General features: G+C 40.6%; 1 protein-coding gene across 9 annotated transcripts in view; it reads right to left on the bottom strand.

Moving 5' to 3' along the window:
* Positions 1 to 20,226, bottom strand: part of atxn2 (ataxin 2) — a 30,591-nt gene extending 10,365 nt beyond the window's left edge. The window contains exons 1-11 of one of the 9 annotated variants that reach the window (XM_026939712.3): positions 19,381 to 20,226; positions 9,888 to 9,921; positions 9,698 to 9,757; positions 9,290 to 9,361; positions 8,987 to 9,137; positions 8,200 to 8,214; positions 4,446 to 4,570; positions 4,246 to 4,337; positions 3,805 to 3,984; positions 2,445 to 2,620; positions 1,298 to 1,495 (exon numbers count right to left, since the gene is read on the bottom strand). In XM_026939712.3, coding sequence (XP_026795513.1) covers positions 1,298 to 1,495; positions 2,445 to 2,620; positions 3,805 to 3,984; positions 4,246 to 4,337; positions 4,446 to 4,570; positions 8,200 to 8,214; positions 8,987 to 9,137; positions 9,290 to 9,361; positions 9,698 to 9,757; positions 9,888 to 9,921; positions 19,381 to 19,502 — 1,225 coding nt within the window. In that variant the 5' untranslated portion in view covers positions 19,503 to 20,226. Of the gene's footprint in view, positions 1 to 1,297; positions 1,496 to 2,444; positions 2,621 to 3,804; positions 3,985 to 4,245; positions 4,338 to 4,445; positions 4,571 to 8,199; positions 8,215 to 8,986; positions 9,138 to 9,289; positions 9,362 to 9,697; positions 9,758 to 9,887; positions 9,922 to 18,259; positions 19,109 to 19,380 lie in introns of those variants that run through there. The other 8 variants (XM_026939716.3, XM_026939711.3, XM_026939715.3 and 5 more) reach the window with 8 other exon arrangements.
* Positions 20,227 to 22,026: the final 1,800 nt, after the last annotated feature.

Genomic DNA, 22,026 nt, shown 5'->3' with positions numbered 1-22,026 from the left:
ACACATAAGTAAAACCTAAAGCCATGGAGTGGCACTGTTGAGTGCCATTAGGTTTATATGTAAACGACTCAGACATGGTTCTGTAGGTCTCTTCCAATTATGAATCGATGCAACCATGAACAAGCTTCTACCCATGATAAAAGACTGAGTGAGGATTGGGTAGGGAATTGCTTGCAGGCAGAAGCAATCACAAAAGATCATCTGGATGGTGGCTTTTTAGGTGATTCTGCAGGTTTGTAGAGTTACTATCTTTTGTAACAATGTGTCTGTTACAGATTTTGCAGGTCACTTAATGTGGATCGAGTGGTTGACCCTTTTCATTGGGTTTGAATCCAAAATAATTGCCAGACAAGGTCCGTCATTTTCTTCCTGCAATTATGGTCACAACCAATGAGAAAAAAGTCACAGTGCATGTTTGAAAAGGTACTCTAAAAAAAGCTGTTTAATGGTAACTACAAAACTAACGAGAAAAAAAATAAAAGTAAAATCTCTCACTTGATTGTGGTGGTGTAACATCGAGTAGGAGCAATTAAATCATTACATCGCACAAGCCTACCAGAAAAAGAGAGATTCATTGCAGCACTACACAAGATCTATAAAATATAAAGCTATAAAATACAGAGTTACTTCCTTGAAAATATTGCAGGTAAACCTTCATACACTTAATTTAATTCACTTCATACATTTAATACACACTTTAAATTTTGAACACTCTAAACAACTGGAATAGGCTATAGTTAAAAACATCAGATTTTCCAAAGCACAAATGTTTAAAAACAAAGCTCTCCATGTTTTTAATCTGGCAGAGACTTGGCTTACTAAGTGCCGCATTACAAAATGTGAAATATTGCTACAATTGATACAGTACATCTATCGTTCACCCATCGGTCCCTGTAGCTCATTAGATCATAGTGACTATCAGGGAAAAGGCTCTCCTGCCAGACTGAAGCCATGGAAGAAAGTGAAACTGAGCCCTGTTAGATTTAACAAGGCTAATTTCTACCTGCTTAAAAGCAGTCTCGAAGACTGACATACACCAAAAGAGTGAAAGATGCCACAATCCTGTGCTCAATCAAAACCAGTGAGTCAGAGAGACAGAGAAGAGTGAGTATTGGGAAAGAAAACAAGGGGTAAGTTGAGATGTTAGGAATACACACATGCACTTAAAAATAAGCAACCAAAGAAATCCACACCCATTAGTTAAAGAGCATAGAAGTGAATCAGCAGCACATCCCAAAGAAAAAAAAAAAAAAAGAAAAAAAAAACCATGGTGAGCCACTCCAGGTGTTTCTGGTACCTTCCAAGGAGAGGCGTTTAGGCAGGGTGGAGAGGGGTGCTGGAGAGCCATGGGCAGAGGGGTGAGAGGGGGGCCGCGAGGGCCTGGATGGGGGTCTGGAGGGAGGCCGGGTGGGAAGGGAGGCGTTGGGGCCTGACTGGTAGCGAGAGGAAGGGCGAGAGGAGGGAGACGGACAGCGAGAGAGCCAATGTTGGGCACCTGATAGAGAGTGAATGGGGGAAACAAATAAGAGAGGGGGAGCAGAAACAAAATCGACAGAGATGTAAATAATGTACAGAGCAGAGATCGAATATAAGAAAAGGAGATTCAGGGTCAAAAGTAAAAATGACAATTAAGAAAAGAATTTTTCTGACTAGAATGGGGAATATAATAAAATATACTAAAAAATAGCTGAATACTATAACAGGGTAGCTGCAGGAAATTTCACTAATGCTTTTTAGGACATTTTAATTAAATTTTTTTGCCATTAAATTTTCATAGCTGGTCCAGAACAGCTTGTGAGAATTCATACCAATGTTCATACTTAAATTATCCCTTACAGACAGGATTGTAGCCGTTTGGACAAAACTGTATGATTTGTTCATGTTTTTTTTTTATTTTTTTTTTTTTTTAAATAACCTACAGGTACCATGTTTAAACTGACAGCTGAGAATCAGATGAGAAAACAAGATGAAAAAATGACATAGGAGGGAGAGATTCACAGTGACAAACTATAAAGATGAATTTAGCAAAACCAGAAAAATGAAACCTCAATTCCAAAAAATATTACTAATTCATCTGTTAAACATCCATTAGGTGGGTTCTGACAGATTCTGGGAAGTGGGGCTAACCCACATGTTTGTGTCTTTGTAACGCTTCACAACACTGTCACTGACAATAGCCACATGTTCTTTTGTGCCTAAGGTTGCGATGTGATGAGATATGACATTTGTGATGGCACATGACGTAAATGTCCGAAAATCTCAGAAAATCCGCTGAGCACAGCACAGGAACATGTTTAAGAGGTTTTTTTTCCCCTTCCTTAATTGACTCACCAATAGTTAAAATGAATCAAAAATGAATGTCTATGAATTGTACAAAAATTCTGCCATTCTACTGTGATCAGCTCAGGTATTTAAATATGGCATCACAATAGTAGTAACCATACCTCCATTAACAACACGTTGATCCACACCAGTAAGAGTGTTGTAGTCATGAGGTGAAGCTCTGGATGTAGGAGGCCCAGGATTGCACTGCACCAGTCTGGGTGAGTTCTGTCGTCCTGCTCCCCATGATAGTCCTGCTTCTCTATTCCTCTGGCCTGGGGGAATGTATTTATTTTCCCTGTTGAAGTGAAGAACACCAAGACATCTGTAGCATTAATCATAAGACTAAATATTTTGAAATCAGCTGCTGTAATATTGTTGGCCTTAAACCATAGACTACAGTAACTGAAGAACCATCTAAAGCTATTTTCACACCTATTCCATACCAGAGTTCAATTTTTTTACACCGTGTCTTTTTTCGTTTGGTTGGTTTCACATTGCAATGATTTTCAAGCACATCACACATGAGAGTTTGATTGGTCAGGAATTTGGCAGGTGTGCTTTGATGGATTTCTTACTGGCCCTTATTGAGGGATGTTTTTCCCTGCTGATCACACAAGCCATTTGAAAGAAAAATAAATGCGCAATAATCTACATGTGCTCTAGAACTAAATACATGTTCTGTGGGGAGAGCTGGTGTTTATTTTCAGCAATGACACAAGTCACTTGCTGTCATATGCATCATTGTGTACTGCTACAATTCATGCAAACTGGGCAGGAGGTGCGGATTAGTTAGCAACAGCTTCCACAGTACGTTCAAAAAAATTATCAAGCTGAAAAGACCTATGCCTTTGCTCTTCTATATCTGGTGTCATGTAGAAGAGGATGGGTTCCCATGTGAGTTTGGTTCCTCAACATTTCTTCATGTCATCTCAGGGAATTTTTCTTTGCCACTGTCACCTCTGGCTTGCTCAATAGGGATCTAAATCTACATCAGGATTTCTGTAAAGCTGCTTTGTGACAACATCTATTGTTAAAAGTGCTATACAAATAAAACTGAACTGAAATTGAATTTAATTTCATGTCACTTCGGTGGGGACCATCATAATACTGTTCTCCCCGCTAACAAACTGAACGAGGATTCACTTGGAAGAGGACACTGGTTCACTGTTATTCAGTATTCTATTAACAACTTGTAATCATTTACTGTTAGTGATTAAAATACACTACATTTTTCACTGAGCTTATTATTGGTGCCTTGTTGCTTATAAACCTCAAAGCACATCAATAAGCTCAAGTGTTACTTAAAGCATATCAATAAGCTCAAGTGTTACTTAAAGCACATCAGTCACATCAAGTGTTTTGAAGCCCCTTGCCCTAATATTGTGTTAAATGATGGTCTGTTTAGACTGCAGCTACCATATTAATGATCTCTGAAATACAGACGTGTAGATATTGTCAGCATGGAGCCTGATATCTGACCTGCTAAGTGTGTGTGTGTCCCGCATTACAGCCGAGTATTTCTCCTCTTCTGATCGCTCATCATTCTCTAGCGCCACACGGGCCTTATAGGTGGCGCTGGCCTCAATTTCCTCAGCCAGCTGTGCTGCACGAGCTTCCCGCTTGAGGAACTCCTCTGAATTATCTCGCTCCAGCGGTACTCTGGGATGTTGGTTAATTAAAAAAGAAAAATAAAAGAAAAATAAACTGACAGCAGGAATATTTAACTAATGGTGTTTAATGTGCTACAGGAAGAAATGCTCCACAAAAAAAAAATTTATTTAAAATAAAAGCTGCATTCATATATGCTGATACTGCAAGCAAGTGATCTGAGCTAGAAGTGAAGAGAGAATTGCATTTGTATAAAGTACATTCAGACCACATATTAAACAAAGAAATAAACAAAGAAATAAAGGCACTCACGTATATGAGGACAGGCTGCTATCATAGGTAGACTTCACACCATATGTTTCCTCATTGTATTTGAACATGTCGTCAGGGTCCCAACCATTTGACTGAGAAGGGAGCGAAAATGTCAAATTATTAAATGAATGATTTTAAATTTTATTGCCAGAACTCTAAACAATGCCTGTTAAGTTGCAGAAAAGGGCTACAAGCTTTACCAAGTCAGTATCGAGAGACTCCAGGCTGCCAGAGACATGCTGATCTCCTCCATCCCAAGGCTCCAAATCCTTCTCTTTATGTTCTCCATTTAAACGAGCATTTAAAGAGTTGTCTGTAAGGTTATCTGGCTCAAAGAGAAAACATACAATGTATTAACAAAATAAACAGTCATGGTGAAGTCAGAAATAATGACTAGGAGGTTTAATGCTCAGTTAAAGGTGCACTGGTCACGATTTGATTGCTTTATTACAAACAATAGGGGAGACTGTATGTTCCCTGACATAGAGGTTAGACTGGGGTTTTATTTGACACGTAATTGTGTGTGCAGGTGCAGCGTTAAAGAGAGTGCTGGCATTTATACAACCAGCTGCATACCTTATGTTCAGGAGCATTTGGAAGATTAAAAATGATATCCACTAAATTGCACGTCACAGCTGATGCATCCCTGTATATCAGATTTTTGAAGCAGCATATGCAGATTTTTTTAACCTTCTTTTAATTAGTTTCTGTATAAGATTTTTCATGACTTATGCTTTCAAAAGTGTGCACATTCCCAGTCTATAGAAGATGGAAAGTACTGGATGCAATAAAGGAAAATTGTATTGTTGTTTCCACTGCAGCTGAGACGTACACTATATTGCCAAAAGTTTTGGGACGTCTGCCTTTACATGCACATGAACTTTAATGACATCCCATTCTTAATCCGTAGGGTTTAATATGGAGTTGGCCCACCCTTTGCAGCTCTAACAGCTTCAACTCTTCAGAGAAGGCTTTCCACAAGGTTTAGGAGTGTGTGTACGGGAATTTTTGACCATTCTTCTAAAAGTGCATTTGTGAGGTCAGGCACTGATGTTGGACGAGAAGGCCTGGCTCGCAGTCTCCGCTCTAATTCATCCCAGAGGTGTTCTATCGGGTTCAGGTCAGGACTCTGTGCAGGCCAGTCACGTTCCTCCACACCAAACTCGCTCATCCATGTCTTTATGGACCTCGCTTTGTGCACTGGTGCGCAGGAAACTGTTCCCACAAAGATGGGAGCATGAAATTGTCCAAAATGTCTTGGTATGCTGAAGCATTAAGAGTTTCTTTCACTGGAACTAAGGGGCCAAGCCCAACCCCTGAAAAACAACCCCACACCATAATCCCCCCTCCACCAAACTTTACACTTGGCACAATGCAGTCAGGCAAGTACCGTTCTCCTGGCAACCGCCAAACCCAGACTCGTCCATCGGATTGCCAGACAGAGAAGCGTGATTCATCACTCCAGAGAACACATCTCTACTGCTCTAGAGTCCAGTGGCGGCGTGCTTTACATCACTGCATCCGACACTTTGCATTGCACTTGGTGATGTAAGGCTTGGATGCGGCTGCTCGGCCACGGAAACCCATTCCATGAAGCTCTCTACACACTGTTCTTGAGCTAATCTGAAGGCCACACGAAGTTTGGAGGTCTGTAGCTATTGACTATGCAGAAAGTTGGCGACTTCTGCGCACTGTGCGCCTCAGCATGCGCTGACCCTGCTCTGTGATTTTACGTGGCCTACCACTTCGTGGCCGAGTTGCTGTTGTTCTCAATTGCTTCCACTTTGTTATAATACCACTAACAGTTGAAGAGGGGTCCCAACGTCTCTGGCTATGCAACCGGACACACTCACTGCCTCAACTCATCAGCTTTTGCCTGAGTGCCGCACAACACCATAGATAAGCATGACGCACTGTTAGAGGTGGAGGTGTGCATGTCAGCCCACCTCTTACGCTTACCCACAAACCCCCTCTCTGTGTCACAAGGAAAATATGCTTATAGTATAAAGTGTAAAGTAGTTTTTTTTTAAATGAATGCATGATACATGTGATACATGATAGCCTTTCATCATAGCGTAGTTAAAAGCAACTAAAAACCTAGATTTAGTTGTGGTCAAAGAGTAAATGAATAATTCCAATGTTATTGTACTTGACTTTATAACTACTAGAGCCGAAATTATATCCAATGCACCTTTAAACTGAGAGGCATATAGGTGTGTTAGAGCCGCTTTGTGAAATTAGTTACCACTATGCTTAAATCTTAAATAACCTGTTATATAATGTCATGTTGCAATATTCTTGTGCCTTTAAAAAGAAAACATTTCAAAACAAATGTTTCCATTATCCATATTCTATCCATTCAAAATAATGCATTTTACAGGGTCAGTTTCTAAGTTCATTCAGGTTCCAAGCATGCTGTATTTGACAAATTAACTTAAATCCAGTTATTGGTGGATAAAAAGATTTTCATTTCTTGAATACATGTCAAATCAAGAAGCATACTTGGATAAATGGTAAGAAATAAACCATGCACTGAAAACAACAGCAATGCAAAGCTTAATGGCTATCAGGTTTCTACAAAAAATGATTACAAGGACTGCAGTTACATTTTAATTCAACAGCAAGCAACAGATGTCTCTTTTTTAGCTTGAAGGACAGGCCTGCATTTGCGAGTTTTATGGCAAAGCTTGCTCAGTGTATTTGCTGTGGAGTTTAGATTTATCCATGTTTCAGATAAAGTGCAACCCGCATGATACGAGCATTTATTTATTTATTTGCGAGAGACACTGGGCCATCTCTAAAGTATAACGTTTCAGAAGCAATGTTGAGAATCTGTGACAATGTGGTAGAAACGAAAGCCTCTTTACAACTGTAGAGCCAAACAGTCTTCTGCCTTCTGCCTAATTTTTATCTAATATCTATAAGTGTTAATGAACTGATGTTCGACTGACCACTAGGAGAGGGAAAAGATGTCTTTAGAACAGTGGACATTAGTCCTGTCCTTTTCGGCGCACATCTTTGTGTTTAACAGACGTAATATAGATAAATAATGGACAAAAGTACTGAATGTTTCACTGAATGTCAGCTATATTCAGCACAATATGTCATATGTGCCACTAAAAATTCAAACTTTGTGAAGGATCTAACTTCTAAAGAATAGATAAAATCTCACTGGATTACAAACTTTGTGATCACAGACAGTGCATTTTTTTGGACACATGGTATAGATATTTACTAAACCTGTGACAGAAAATGAATATGAATGAGACATGAATATTCTGCTCCACACAGATCAACAGCTGATTTAAAACGAAAAGCATCACAGAGGTTGAGACATGCTGCAGTGTCAAACCTGAGGTACCTGATCTGTGTCTGTAGTAGGTCTAGGGTTTTACTGCAAACTACTTAAATTTTATTAACTCTCTTTTGTCCTGTGAGCTTCATATTTGACCCCATACCAAAATACTGCCAAGCATGGATTTAAAGTCATTTCAGTAGTCATATATTGCTGCCTCAGTTGGTTAAAAATATATAAATGGATATGAAGTAATGTCAGCCATGAACCAAGCACTTTCAAGACACTAAAGGATTTTCAGGCCTTTTCATTGCCTAATAGATTTTATTCAGTCTAATGCCCAGGTTTGTTTAGATCTAGTGTTTATTTTATTGGTCTAGTATTTTACTCAGTTCTGTTTCATGTTAATCTTGAATGTGTAAGGGTTTGGCACTTAATGCAATACATCATCTTAGAATCCTGCAATTCTTGTAATTTAAGATGTCAAGGACAAACGGCAGAAAAAAAGAATCATAAGAATCATAACTGGCACTAGTACAGCTCAGCTTCTCAGACAAATCCATCAGTGGCTATAGCTCCTATTGTTTTTACGTCAGTGTCATCTATAACATCGCAAACACACGATATGTGATATCAAATGGGGTAATAAGCCAGATTACCTTGCTCTGATGAGACTACGCCCATTGAAAGAGGAGAGAGACAGAATAAAGAATGGGTCAGCTGGACAAAATTGAGCAGATTATAATGCAGTGCTTTACATCCATGCTATATATATATATTTATACACACACACACACACACACACAAAAGATTATTTACAAAACAGTACCAAACAGGGGGAAATTATGGGGGGGGGGGACACAGGTAGTCGAAGGGTAGTCTCTGACTTTTGCCCAGTACTGTACATAGTAAGTTTTCAATTTTCTGTTAAAATAATGTAGAAATTCTAATTTCTCTGATTTTCACCCAGGATGTTTGGTCTTTAAAAAGTACCTAGTTTTTAAAATCTGTGTACTTGTTATAGAGCACCTGGGACCTTGCCAAGTCTGCATTAATACCAACATATCATAATCTTATACATCAGACATATAATAATATACTGGCATAGTATTGAACTCCCGCAACATTTTTCTGGCACCAAAAAAAAAAAACAACACCTTGGTCAATTTTCACATGTGGAGACAATTCAAAAGTTAAAGCTAATTAAATGTTAACGCATCTAGCACAGCTTACCAGCAGCCTGTCTATCACCTGTACTACATCATATTACGCTGCTAATCCCTAGCCTTCCATACAACACAAAAATATTTAATGACCTTAAATTAGGCATCCATTTCATTAACCATGACTGAACACTCATCCACATACTGTAGGGCACGATTAATGAAACCGTCAGAAGCATGACAGCAATCACAGCAAATTTAAGTATACAACATAATGTCTCACCTTTTTTGGCATAGCTCAAGTCCACATCTTTAAAATGCACCACCACAACATCTGAGGCCTTGAAGATGATGCTCTCAACTATGTCTTCACGTCGAGGGCCCACGTTCAGCTCTGGACTCTTCCTGTGAGCTGCGTCCAGGACGAGATCACACTACAAATGCGCGCAGACACAGACACACACGCACTTACACCACACTGTCCTCCTGACTGTATAATAATAATAATAATAACAACAACAACAATCACATATATATTTTTTAGGTATTTCAAAGCTGCATATACACATTATGTATTTGTCTGTACCTCTGGGCCATATGTTTTGAAGACACCCTCGTAGATTGCGCCATTTTTCACTTTAAGTTCACACTTGGCTCCCTGAACAATAAGTAAAATGAGAACATCAACTATAAAAAGTTTCTTTGTCTTCTGTACGAAAATGATAGAGACAATGAAATGAACATTTTAAAACCTGTGATTTAAAACCTGCACTTGAGAAAAGCACTTCATTCGTTCTCACTGTGATCAAGTTACAGCTTTACACTTTAATAATATTGACTTCCATCCTAGTGTTCTAGTAGGCTAGAGTTCCATTAATAATGCTGATGTTTATCTCAAATATCTGGAACAAGGAGTCAATTACATCCTGTCACAAGGGCAGTATTCCTATTAACAACAAGAAATCTGGAAAAACAGCTGTCTCTTTAAACGTACCACCACTGAAGTTAAGACGTGAACCATCCTCATATTGGCATAAACTCCACTGAAGGCCACCTAAAAACAGAATAAAATGATGAGTGCTGCAGCCAACGCTACCATGAATACAATATGTTTAGTTTTAATAAGTCTAACTCTGTGCAGAGATATTGACAAGCTCAAAAAACAACAGCAGCTTTGGACTTACTGGTGTGGAGTGTGCTTTGGCGCTGTTGCGTCCCCTGCACAAAACCAACAAAAAACGTAAGAATTAATCAATACATTTTTACGGCAGCATACTGCACATTTCATTTTTATTTTTAGTTTTTTACAAGGTCATAAAAACACAAAGTGTCTTTCACATGCATGAAATATCTGCAATACTAAAAGCACACCAGGAGTGTCCAACCTCATCTGGAAAGGGACGCTGTGGGTGCAGGTTTTCATTCCAACCAATCAGAAGCCACCCCTGAGTCTACTGAAAGCCAAGATCAGCTAATTAAACAGCTGGAATCAGGTGTGGCTCCTGCTTGATTGGAAGGAAAACCTGCACCCACACTGGTCCTTTGCGGATAAGATTGGACGCCCTCTCTGAGACCACTGTCAATGTATCACGTCAAAAGACACATATTCAGGTCTGTCACACATTTTGCACCAGATATTTAGCAAGTTATCTAATAAAGGCACCCTAACATTGAGTTACTACTCTTCAGGAAAGTGGCAATCATTTAGAATTTAATTTCTAGTTTAAAGACATGGTTTGAACAGATTACAAAGATATTTAAAATAGAGCCATGAAAATGTTGAAAACACAAATATTTAACTTCAGATGTTATCAATACACAAGCAAAGCATCCTTATTTCCACATTCAGCATTTTTCTGGGTTCTAGTCAATAACAGAATTGTGACTGTTTTCTGCTGTGTCTAAAATCTCCACTAACTACTGTAGGTTGAGAATAAACATGGATCCAGAGTACACAGAGCCCACAGTAGTAAACTAGCTGGCTAAATGTTAGCTACCTAGCCAAAAACACACAGCAGAAAACACAATACACACGCCAAGAGAGCAGGCGCTCTAGATGACTCGTGTCTGGCGCAACACGGCTCTCAGGGAGTAATCCACACTATGAGGGGTAAAAGGATGCTTGCAGCACAGAGCAACTCTCTCCCCTTCAAACGGATTATACTGCAGTTAGCTGGCTAACATTAGGTGACTAGTTCATTCTGTCTTCATTCATACAACCATATGTCACTACTCCATTGGCGTCATTACTATTAATGCAGACTACTTATTGAGTGTATTGTGCAGTTTGGGACACAGTAATCTATCTAAACGCGTACACCGGCTGCTGTGAGATTAATCTGCGGCACAGTCATGAACTGTTCTTCCTCAAGCAGTTTGTAATAGCATTTTTCTACCTGAGAGTGTAAAATCTTACATCCCACAGGGTAAATGTCATTATATTTGTGGCTCAGCAATGCAGATATATATGATGAATTCCAGCTAAAAGTAAAGTGTTAAAGCTGACAGTTTACTTTGTCAGTGGTCAAGCTGTGAGCTGTGAACATACTCTATATGGTCAGTACGGGTTTATGTTTCATCACACAACCGGACACACCTCACATCCACAACCCATCGGGGTTCATCTGAAGGCTTGTTGATGCACTACACTGTAGGAGGTGTGCATGTCAGCCCATCAACACGCCTCTGTTACACTTACCCATAAACCCTGTCTCTGCACCAAGCCACAAAGACAGAAGTAAACACCAGGCTTACAACAGCATTTTACATCCGCAAAGCGGTTTGACTGTGGTGACTCAGTGGTTAAAACACCAGGCTACAGATCAGAAAGGTCGTTCAAATCTCAGCTGCCACATTGGGCCCTTGAGCAAGTCCCTTAGCCCTCAACTGCTCAGCTGTATCCTGTCTCCACTGTAATTCACTTTGGATAAAAGTTTCAGCCAGATAAGGTAAATGTAAATGTTTTTCCTACAGTGACAGGTGAAAGTCCTACAAGGAATTTGGAGTCGGAGTGAGAGCAGTATGAAGCAGGCAATAAAGGTCACGAATGAAAAAAAGTTGAGAAAGAGAAGTGAATACTGCCAAGCAGCGATCAATCAGATTATCGAATGCGCTGTGGTCAAACCACACACTGAAATCAGTGCAGTATAAAGTGAAAGAGAAATTAATACCACACGTATCAGGTTTCCCCTGTACAAGAACAGAGGCCTGCTGAAAACCAAAGAATCCATGCAGGACCCATGTAGTATTTAACCGTGATCACGATTTTAAGCAAGCATACTCTTATGCGATCTGATGTGTTAGCACGCAGAAAACATCAGCCCAGTAAGGTTGCAAATTGTTCATTCTTCTTATGAGCTGAGTCTACAGATGATAAACCAAATCACAAGTCACAATCACCAGTCATTTTTCACCTCGACTGACCTATTGTGCTTTTTTTGGAAGTTTGCTACTGACCAATCAGTGTTTCGTTTTCAAGCACGCTTTGAAATGCGGTGTCGCAGAAGTTCACTGCTGCACACACAGCACAGCAGCGGCAGATAACCACATTAAAGCGTACAGTCATTCGGCTTGACTAAACAAACAAAATAGCAGAGCAACAACAGGAAGGTGAGGGGCATACACTGGTTCCTAAAAAGGTGTCAGCCTCCGTTGTTTGGAAGTATTTCAGGTTTAGAGAAAGTGATGTTGACCAGGTAGTCCTATGCAAAGTGTGCTTCCATGCTGTATCAGAGCCGCAAGGTAACACAAAATACCTCATCAACCACCTGAAAATTTGATTTTGTGCATTCACGACTGAATAATTTTGTTTTCCACATTGGAGTCTTATTATAATTTAATATTCTTATTAATATTTAGCATGTAAAAGAGGCCCACTTATTTTGAATAGAATTATACATTTTCTTATTTTTAAATACAGTGACTTACTGTATTTCTGTGCTGTTTATAACATGTTATTGATTATTGAAACAAAGTACAATAAATATGCTTATGTGAAATAAAAAAAATAATTGTGATTATCATTTTAACCGTTACAGTTCAGCCCTAAACCCATGTACCTCCAACACTGCATGTACTTTACTCTGAACAGCTAAACTTTTTGGCATTTTAACACGGCCTAAACTGAATTTCTTCTGGCGAAGAAAACAATTCACTTCACTGTACCACAAAATAACAGACACATCTGCATAAAGCTGAGTTCACACTGAGGCAGATTTCACCACCGTGCAAAAGATATGCACCACACAGATCCGGCCATCATAAAGAACATCAGCTTATTAAAAAAACTGATATGAAATGAGGACTACATTTTAATAAACACAAGATTTTTCTGTGCATCTTGAGACTGACAGCACAACTTCCAATCCCTATAAGGCGACTAAATAGATTAAATCACATGCATAAACCGGTGGATTTGCTGTTTAAGAATTTGCTGTTCACTGAACCAGTAAAATTAGATTTTTACTCAATCTGAAGAAATCAACAGCAACAGAGATTATATCACTGCAACACAGACATCGCCACTAAATACATTTAAAACCCTATTCACAGCCAAGGACACGGACATAAAAGCACATAAAAGTTTATTTTTTAGCGAGTAGAGTTGCAGCCTGGTACCCTGTGCATGCGCTGTTCATCAGAAATGATAAAAGCATAGTGAAATGGCTGTAATTTGATTCCATGTGTTGATGTATTTCCCTCTGAAACTGGAGGTCAGGGAGCGAGTGTGTCGAAGGATTTGACTGATTTCCACAACAGCCAGTAGTCACACCACCCGCTGGACTCAACAGTGGCTTAGCAAACTGGCTAAATATGGAGATGGGAATTGTCACGCCCTCTTGTTCAAACACTACAATGATGTAATCACTTGAGAGGGGGTCACCCCCAGAAACACACTCATGTTATTTACTTGTTGGTAAAAGCCGCTTTAATAAATGCTCATTTTTAAACCTGACACACACAAGGCAGCTTTACACAAACCAAGTTATTTAGTCAAACTACTAAATTTTATTTGACTGGAAAATGTAGTAGGCGTTAAGGGAACAGCCCTTTCCTGGCTCAGGTCTTATTTGACTGATCGTTATCAGTTTGTAAACGTAAATGGTAACTTCTCTTCTCATACTAAGGTAAAGTTTGGTGTCCCGCAAGGTTCTGTTTTAGGCCCACTGCTCTTTTCTTTATATATGCCAGCTCTGGGTAAAATTATCTGTAAACATGGTATTAGCTTCCACTGTTACGCTGGTGACACACAGTTGTATGTTTCAGCAAAGCCAGGTGACAGACACCAGCTTAATTAAGTTGAGGAATGTGTAAAAGACATTAGAAACTGGATGCTTATTAACTTTCTCTTACTTAATTCTGACAAGACAGAAATACTTGCACTAGGACCACATGCAGTTAGAAGTAAGCTTTCTGATTACATAATAACTCTGGATGGCCTTTCTGTTTCATCATGTGCAGCAGTAAAAGAACTTGGTGTGATTATCGACTCTAGTCTTTCTTTTGAAGCTCATGTAGATAATATTACTAGGATTGCTTACTTTCATCTCATAAATATTGCTAAAATAAGAAATATATTGTCACTATACAATGCAGAAAAATTAGTTCATGCTTTTGTTACCTCTAGGTTGGATTATTGCAATGCCTTACTGTCTGGATGTTCCAGTAGAGGCATAAACAAGCTCCAGTTAGTCCAGAATGCAGCAGCAAGAGTGCTTACTAGAAGCAGAAGATATGACCACATCACCCCTATCTTATCCACACTGCATTGGCTCCCAATCAAATTTCGTATTGATTATAAAATACAACTATTGACCTATAAAGCACTAAATGGTCTCACGCCACAGTACCTGAGTGAACTTTTGGTCTTTTATGATCCGTCACGCCTACTCAGATCAAAAGGTGCAGGCTATTTGTTGGTACCTCCAATAGTGCGTGCTACAGCTGGGGGTAGAGCTTTCTCTTACAAAGCCCCACAGTTATGGAACAGCCTTCCACTTAGTGTTCGGGGCTCAGACACAGTCTCAGTGTTTAAGTCTAGGCTGAAAACATATTTGTTTAGTCAAGCCTTTAGTGAATAGTTTTCTTAGGTACAGGGGCAGGTCTGGAGGGTTCACAGGCATGTTGTGGTGAACTGGGATGTTTGGATGCTGTCGCCCCCCCACTCTCACATGTTCATTCATGGCTGCCTTATGTCCCAGGGTGCCCTCATGTCTGTGTTAGCTTCTGGCTCTCCTTTTAGTTATGCTGTCATAGCTAGTCCTGCCGGAGTCCCTGCGTGCACTCTGCACGTAAACTACATTGTCCTTAACCATTAGAGGACAAAAGCTTACCTAACAATCTCTCCATCTCTCTCTCTCCCTCACTCTCTGTCGAGCTACACATGCTACTTTTGAGATGCCAGTGATCCTGACCCCTTCTGCTCCTCCTCGCTGCCTGACCCATCCTGATTCCCCTTCTGCTCCTCCTCACGGCTTGACCCATCCTGATGCCCTACTTCTGGTTGGAGTTCTCATCGGTTGAGATCGCTCGCTGTTGCTGGGGGCGGCCCCATATGGACAGTCTGAAGAACCATTTGGTTTGCTGGGGATGGTGCCACCTGGGGGCTGTGGAGATGGCTTGGATATCACATATGGGGAGCTGCACTGTAATGGCTTGGGACTGTGATTGCTGTAGTGGCTTTGGGGCTGCGGTTGCCACAAGCACCTTCGTACTGAGGACTCCATCAGTGGACAGTGGATAGATTTTCACCAACCGGACTTCTTGCAAAAACTGTGATGAATTTATTGGTTGCACAATTGCACTATTTGTCCATATAGTACACAATAATAGAAGGGATTTATTTATAATTGCACTATCTGTTGCACCCAGATGAGGATGGGTTTCCCTTTTGAGTCTGGTTGGTTGAATTTGATTGTGTGCATTGGTAATACATGTTTACATTTTCTCTTGTGGTAGAAACAAGATTTTCAATATTGCCTCTGAGAATTAGGAAGCCTCCCACCACTACCTGACTTCTAAACTGCAAATCTTATGAGGTCTGATTCTAACTGATCTCTCACTAGTGTCTGATTGATGAGTGTGTTTGTGTCTGATAGACACGCACAAAGATGTGTTCTGAAAAGTGTAGGGATGAACAAACTCCACTTCCAGGATGAACTGACATCACACACACTGCAGCACTCGTGTCTAAGGACAACTCCCAACTTTAACAGAAAATTACTTTTGTTAAAAATCCTCGTTAAATGGCGTCGAGGGCTATGCTTTGATTCCGTATGTTGACATATTTCCTTTTGAAACAGGAAGTCAGAGTTACAGTGTGATGAAGTGCTTGACTTGACTTACACAACAGCTACAGGCGTCGAGATACACCACACCCAAAATGACAGTAAATTAGCAAACTAGCCAAATATGAAGAACAGCGAAAAGTTTAATGACAGAGTTTTTTTCCAAGTGTGGAGAATTTCTCACCTCCACCTTCACCTACGCCTGTCCACTTTAAACAAGGACAACACTGTTGAAGACGAGGTGCCGTGTGATTTTGGAGGTATGCCATACATTTGAACTGAGGTCATCCTTCAGCAGTATGATGGAGACGGAGAGTTTTGAGATTGACACTGGGAGGCTTCTGAGCAGCAGATAGAACAACATTACTGACTCTTACTGATTGAAAAGCCTTGACGGTGTAAAAAGACAGGATCGTGATTTCGATCAGTCAGTCCTCCAAAAAATTGCCTGTCAACTGCCAACTTGCACGAATTCCACACTCTTCAAAATGAATAAATGGCGATTTTTCTCTAAACCAATGGACGGTTGGAAAAGGAACTACTGCATGGGAAACTTCACGGTTAAAATGGCACTGATGATCCACGTCTGCAGTTAACAAGCTGCACAATGTACGGCAAGACAATCCCCCAGTGTCTTCATACATACACGTTCATTTACAGCATTCAACTGGACACACACAGGATTAATCATCAAGAAATGTTATTTACATTATATTTTCTTGGAAATGATGAGCTATAAAATTGAAATGACAATATCTCCTAAACTATTTGCTGTATTTTTATCATATTGGTGTCCAAAACACTAAGGACAGATACATAAAGCCCCAAAAGACCAATTTTGATTTTGAGGCACTTTAAGACAGAAATTATCTGAATAAGAGATCATACAGCTTAAAATCATGCAGGATTTTTTTTTTTAATACATTTTTGATGAAAGTCACTAAAGATACTCTTTAAGAAGAGCCTATATGATTTCTCACTACTGATTTGCCCGTTGCACTTTGTCATGTGTGTTATCCTGGAGCAGAGCTTTCCAATGTCCATGCCTGAGAGTCACCTGTTACCAGCTCACAGCCGTTTTACCCGTTATTGCAGGATACTGAAACCCCACTGAGAGACGAAGAAAACTCCTGTTTAACATGAGGTATAAAATAAAACTGTATGGAAAATGAGCTTTTTGAACAGCAAGCACACCCACAGTAACATGCCTCCATATCTCCAAATGCTCGCTGGCTCTTGAAGCGGAGAATGAGTGGAGACGCACACAAACTCCAACCATCTTCTCAACATGCAAGAGATGGTTTGGAGGGGAATTAATGTGCAGCAAAATGTACAACCAAAACTACACAAGCGACTCATGTTTAATGCTAACTAGCTGCTGATGTAGAGCAATGCATGTTTGTTTACGGGGATTTGACTGGACACAAATTGGACTAATACACGATGAGTTACGAAATTTCTCCAGACTGTAAAATTAAAATAAGAATATCTGCAATGGTTTGTCTTTTGTCCGTAGAAACCTGTCAGATGTTGCAGTGGCTGAATTCCAGAGAACTACCAAAAAAGAAGAAAACTCGGGTTTTAACCAAACTTTTTCTGCTAAAAATCTACTTACTATTCTTTTATTTATTTAGGCTACTTTCTAACCTTGCCTTAGCTTTCTGTCTGCAAAGATCAGGTTTAACACATGCAGCAGTAAACCCGGGATGTGCCTAAAGCTGTCTAGAAGCTTGCTGGGATGCTGCTCGGACGGTGGTGTGAGCAGAGGTCAGTGGAGTGAAGAGCCGATGCTGAGGCTCGTGTTGGAGTGAATTTTCCCTCAGGTGATGAGACAGAGGCTCATGATGTTGATAATCAAAGTGATAAGCATGTCCTGTTGTAAACTCATAATTCTTTATGACTTGGTAGTCTTGTGGCTTTCTATAAGTAGATTAGAGTAAACATGTACAGGTAGGCCGACTTTCAGTGGAGCTGGAATGAAATCTTTAAAAGCAGTTTTCTCCCTTTTCTCTTCTAACATGATTAATGTAAAAGGGGCTGTGTTTCACTAGTTTTCAGAGCTCTACATAGTAGAAAATGCTCAATTTAACCCATTTTTAACCCAGTTTAACCCATGTGAAGGGCTCTCCCAGGCTCTCATATGTATACTGGGGTATTTGTGTCCACAAGGCCAAAAGATTCAAAAAGCACTAAAACATCCAATGTGAATATAATGGCACTTTAACAGTGTTGCCCAGTTCAAAGAGCACGCAACCAAACACCATACTCACACTAACGTCATGCTTGACGGATGTGTTGCACTACAATGCCGCTCTGCTAAGCGCTAAGGTTGACTCGGCTGACTTTGGCCTCCGGACAGATCGTCTTGTGATGGTGTGACCGGACGCCGACAGCAGAAACGCCTACTACAAGGGAGAACTGGCGTGTTATTTCCCCCGACCCGCATTCCGACAAGCCACGCCTCCTGCCACGGAATTGGCTAGTGCGTCCGATCTCACTAGCAGTAAAATCTCCTGGCCAATCACAGCGCAGGGGCGGGACAGGACGAGCCAATCGCAGGGCAGAATGAAGGCCAAGGCTACACAGGAGGAAGGACCTGTCTGGATACGGGTAGTAAAATAATAATGCAAAGCTGCAAATGACATTATTCCTATGCATCACAGATTACTTTATTTCTTTCCTTCAAACGGCTTCAAACCACTTGCAAAATCGAAATCACCTCAGCTAAAAGCTGGGATAGACTGCCACCGAATGTATTAAAGTGGTGATCATAATTTAACTGGGAATTTTTAGCGAGCTACTCGTTAGCATCCCGCTAGCAGGTCCGCAGGGCTGCGGCTCGCCTGCACTGAAACGCCTCTGGGTTTCGGCTACGCTGCTGATTCCTGACGCGCAGGACTGTGTGAAGAGTTTAATAGCTCACAGCTCTGCTAGTGTAAGCGTGTTAAAGGTCACTGCTGTAGTGAGGAGAAACGGCGTGAGCAGATCATTAAACACTGATCTGTAAAGCGGAATAAGATCAAATACATGAAGAGGAATCAGCCTCAGGCAGCGGCAGCTCAACCTTTCACCTGGCAAACACTCAACTCCAGCGCGTTTCTGTCACTCTGACGTCTATTCCAGTCTTTTCCCAAAACAAAGCGAGACAACAGCACAACCAAAACACAACCAAAACACAGAGCTCACTCTCCATCTCTCTCTCTCTCTCTCTCTCTCTCCCTTCTCGGCCTAAGCTAAGCTAACCGGCTAGTTACCTAGCTACAGCACTGCCGCAGACACCAAACAACTCCGCATTTCAGCATTACACAGTCATCTCACAGTCATCCTGTCTAAATGTTTAACCTGTGATTAATAAATGAAGCACATGCAGCTCGGGTCACAGTGAACTCACCTGGTTAAACCGTGGCGTCCTGCAGCAGCTCCTGCGCATCCCCCGGCTCCTGAGGCCGCTGCGGCCCCGCTGCCGCTGCCGCTGCCCGGTTTGCGATTACCGCCTGTCTGCTTCATTGACATGATTATCCCATAAACGAGTCTTTGAGCAGACTATTCTAACGGCTTAGAAAATATCTCCAACGGCAAAACTACTGAGGACGAAGTGCTTTAAAAGTCAAACTGAGAGTAGAGCTAGCCAGCCAGTCGCTGGTGTTAGCCTGCTAGCCGCTCTGCTGCTGCTGCTGCTGTTGCTAGGGCTGATCACTCCAGTGACTGCTACTGGACAAGCCAGCTAGCTGCTTTTCTTCTCCTTCTCTCCTTAAAACCAAACACTTATTATCAATGAAAGAGATGTAGGTTATCCATATATACTAGAGTAACACTAAAAACAGTTTCAGTAATGTTATCAGTTCCCCGGAGATGTCTGCCTGTGAAAGATAGAGACCTAAACAGTCTGAACAGACACGGAATACTAGCGGAAGGATATATACACAACACAGGCGTGCTTTTTTTCCCTTTTTTTTCTTTTTTTGTTTATCAGTCGTGTTTCGCTTAAAACATTTTTAAAATATAAATGTCTACACGTTAGTTCATGCACCATAATAAATACATTATCAGGACATCTGTGACATTTAACTGTTTTTTTTAAGTGTTACTAAATGCGCACTAGAGCGCAGCGCACTATTTACCGGAAGTGAACAGGATCACATCGGAAGCCGCGCGGCGGTGCTGCGGCATGACGGTGCACGTGAGCCGGTCAGGGTTAGCTCCTCACGGTGCTTTCAGATTTCCACATCCCCTTTAAAGGAGACGCGCTTCATCCTTCTTCAATTCCCTCTGCTTTTGGAGATAACTCTTAACAACAGGAAAAACGTCTTGATATATATATTCCCCTCCGAAAGTATTGGAACGGGACTGTATGCACTACATGGCCAAAAGTATGTGGACACGTGACCATCACACCCAGATGTGCTGGTTGAGCATCCCAGTCCAGATTTAGTTCCACTCTGCTATTCAGTTGTGTGCTTCCAATTTTGTGGCAACAGTTAAGGGAAGGAACACATATGGGTGTGATGGTCAGGTGTCCTCATACATTTGGCCATATATTGTATATATTTAGCCAATCATGTGGCAGAAGCGTAATGCATAAAATCAAGCAGATATTAGTCAGGAGCTTTAGTTAATGTTCACATCACATCAAACATCAAAATGTAATCTCAGTGACTTTGATCGTGGCATGGTTGCTGGTGCCAGATGGGTTGATTTAAGTATTTCAGAAACTGCTGATCTCCTGGTATTTACTTGCATAAGACTCTCTAGAGTTAATGCAGTTGATGCCAAATTCTCACTCTGCCATCTGCATGTTGAGTTACTGTAGCTTTCCTGTTAACTCTAACCATTCTGACCATTCTCCTCTAACCTCTCTCATCAGCAAGGCTTTTCCACCCACAGAACAGCCATTCACTGGATGGTTTTGTTTGTTTGTTAGTACTATGCTGTGTAAACTTAAGGAAAATTCCAGAAGATCATCAGTTTCTGAAATATTCAAACCAGCCTGTTAGAGCATTTACAGCATAATCTGGACACTGCAAAAAGTGAAAAGGGAGAAAACAATGTAACAATTCTGACAATTTAAAAGTATTTAAAAATACTGATATCTATTTTATACAATTATACAGTCATCCATTTTCAGTAACTGCGTTATGTCACAGTGGATCCGGATCCTATCCAGGGCTAGGTGGGAATACACCTTGAATTGGACGCCAGTCGACTGTAGGGCAGAATGCACACCCACAATCACACAACTGAATGTAGCCAGTCCAACTGCTGTCATGTTTTTAGGAGGTGGAAGGAAACCAAAGGTTTCCTCTGGATTCCACACAGACAGGTACCTGAGCTCAGGATCAAACCTGGGACCCTGGAGCTGTGAGGCAGCAACACTACTCACTGCACCACCATGCTGCCCACAACTATTAATATAATAATATAATATAAAAGATATAAATAACAATCTGAACATAATAAGCTGTCTATCTTTATAGAAGCCTTTATTCATAACCTACAGATTAATAGGCTATTCAGAAGACCTGGCCATCATGCACTCATTCCATGTTAAATAACAATATTAAAATAATTAAGTTTATTCCTCTGCAATGCAAATACACTACAGAAAGTGGTTTTGAGCTCATCCAGCAATCAAGTATGTTGCTTGTATTATTTTCTCTGACATTTTTACTGCAAGTATAGCCTGTATAAAGTATGACCTGAGAGAGCAAACTCACCACTCAGTGATTAGTGGAATACAAAATTACATTGACTGGCTGGGGAAAAGTTTGTGTAGGGGATGAACAAATATGTGCCAGCATGGATGATAAACCCACTGGACAAATGTAAGTAGTGTAATGCTTTTGTTTTTTTCTTGTTTCTAAAATATAATTAAAAAATTTGCCAAATATGTGCGACTATCAAAAATTCATGAAATTTAGACATAAATATGCCAAATTGACAGCACTGATCAATCCTGAATCCTTTTTCCTGTAGTCGAGTATCAGACTCTCACTTTCTCATCTCCTTTTTTCCCCTTTCAGGACAGCTCTCTCAGCCT

Source organism: Pangasianodon hypophthalmus, chromosome 24 (assembly GCF_027358585.1).
Source record: "Pangasianodon hypophthalmus isolate fPanHyp1 chromosome 24, fPanHyp1.pri, whole genome shotgun sequence".
Classification (NCBI taxonomy): domain Eukaryota; kingdom Metazoa; phylum Chordata; class Actinopteri; order Siluriformes; family Pangasiidae; genus Pangasianodon; species Pangasianodon hypophthalmus.
This window is presented reverse-complemented; position numbering and strand designations above follow the sequence as displayed.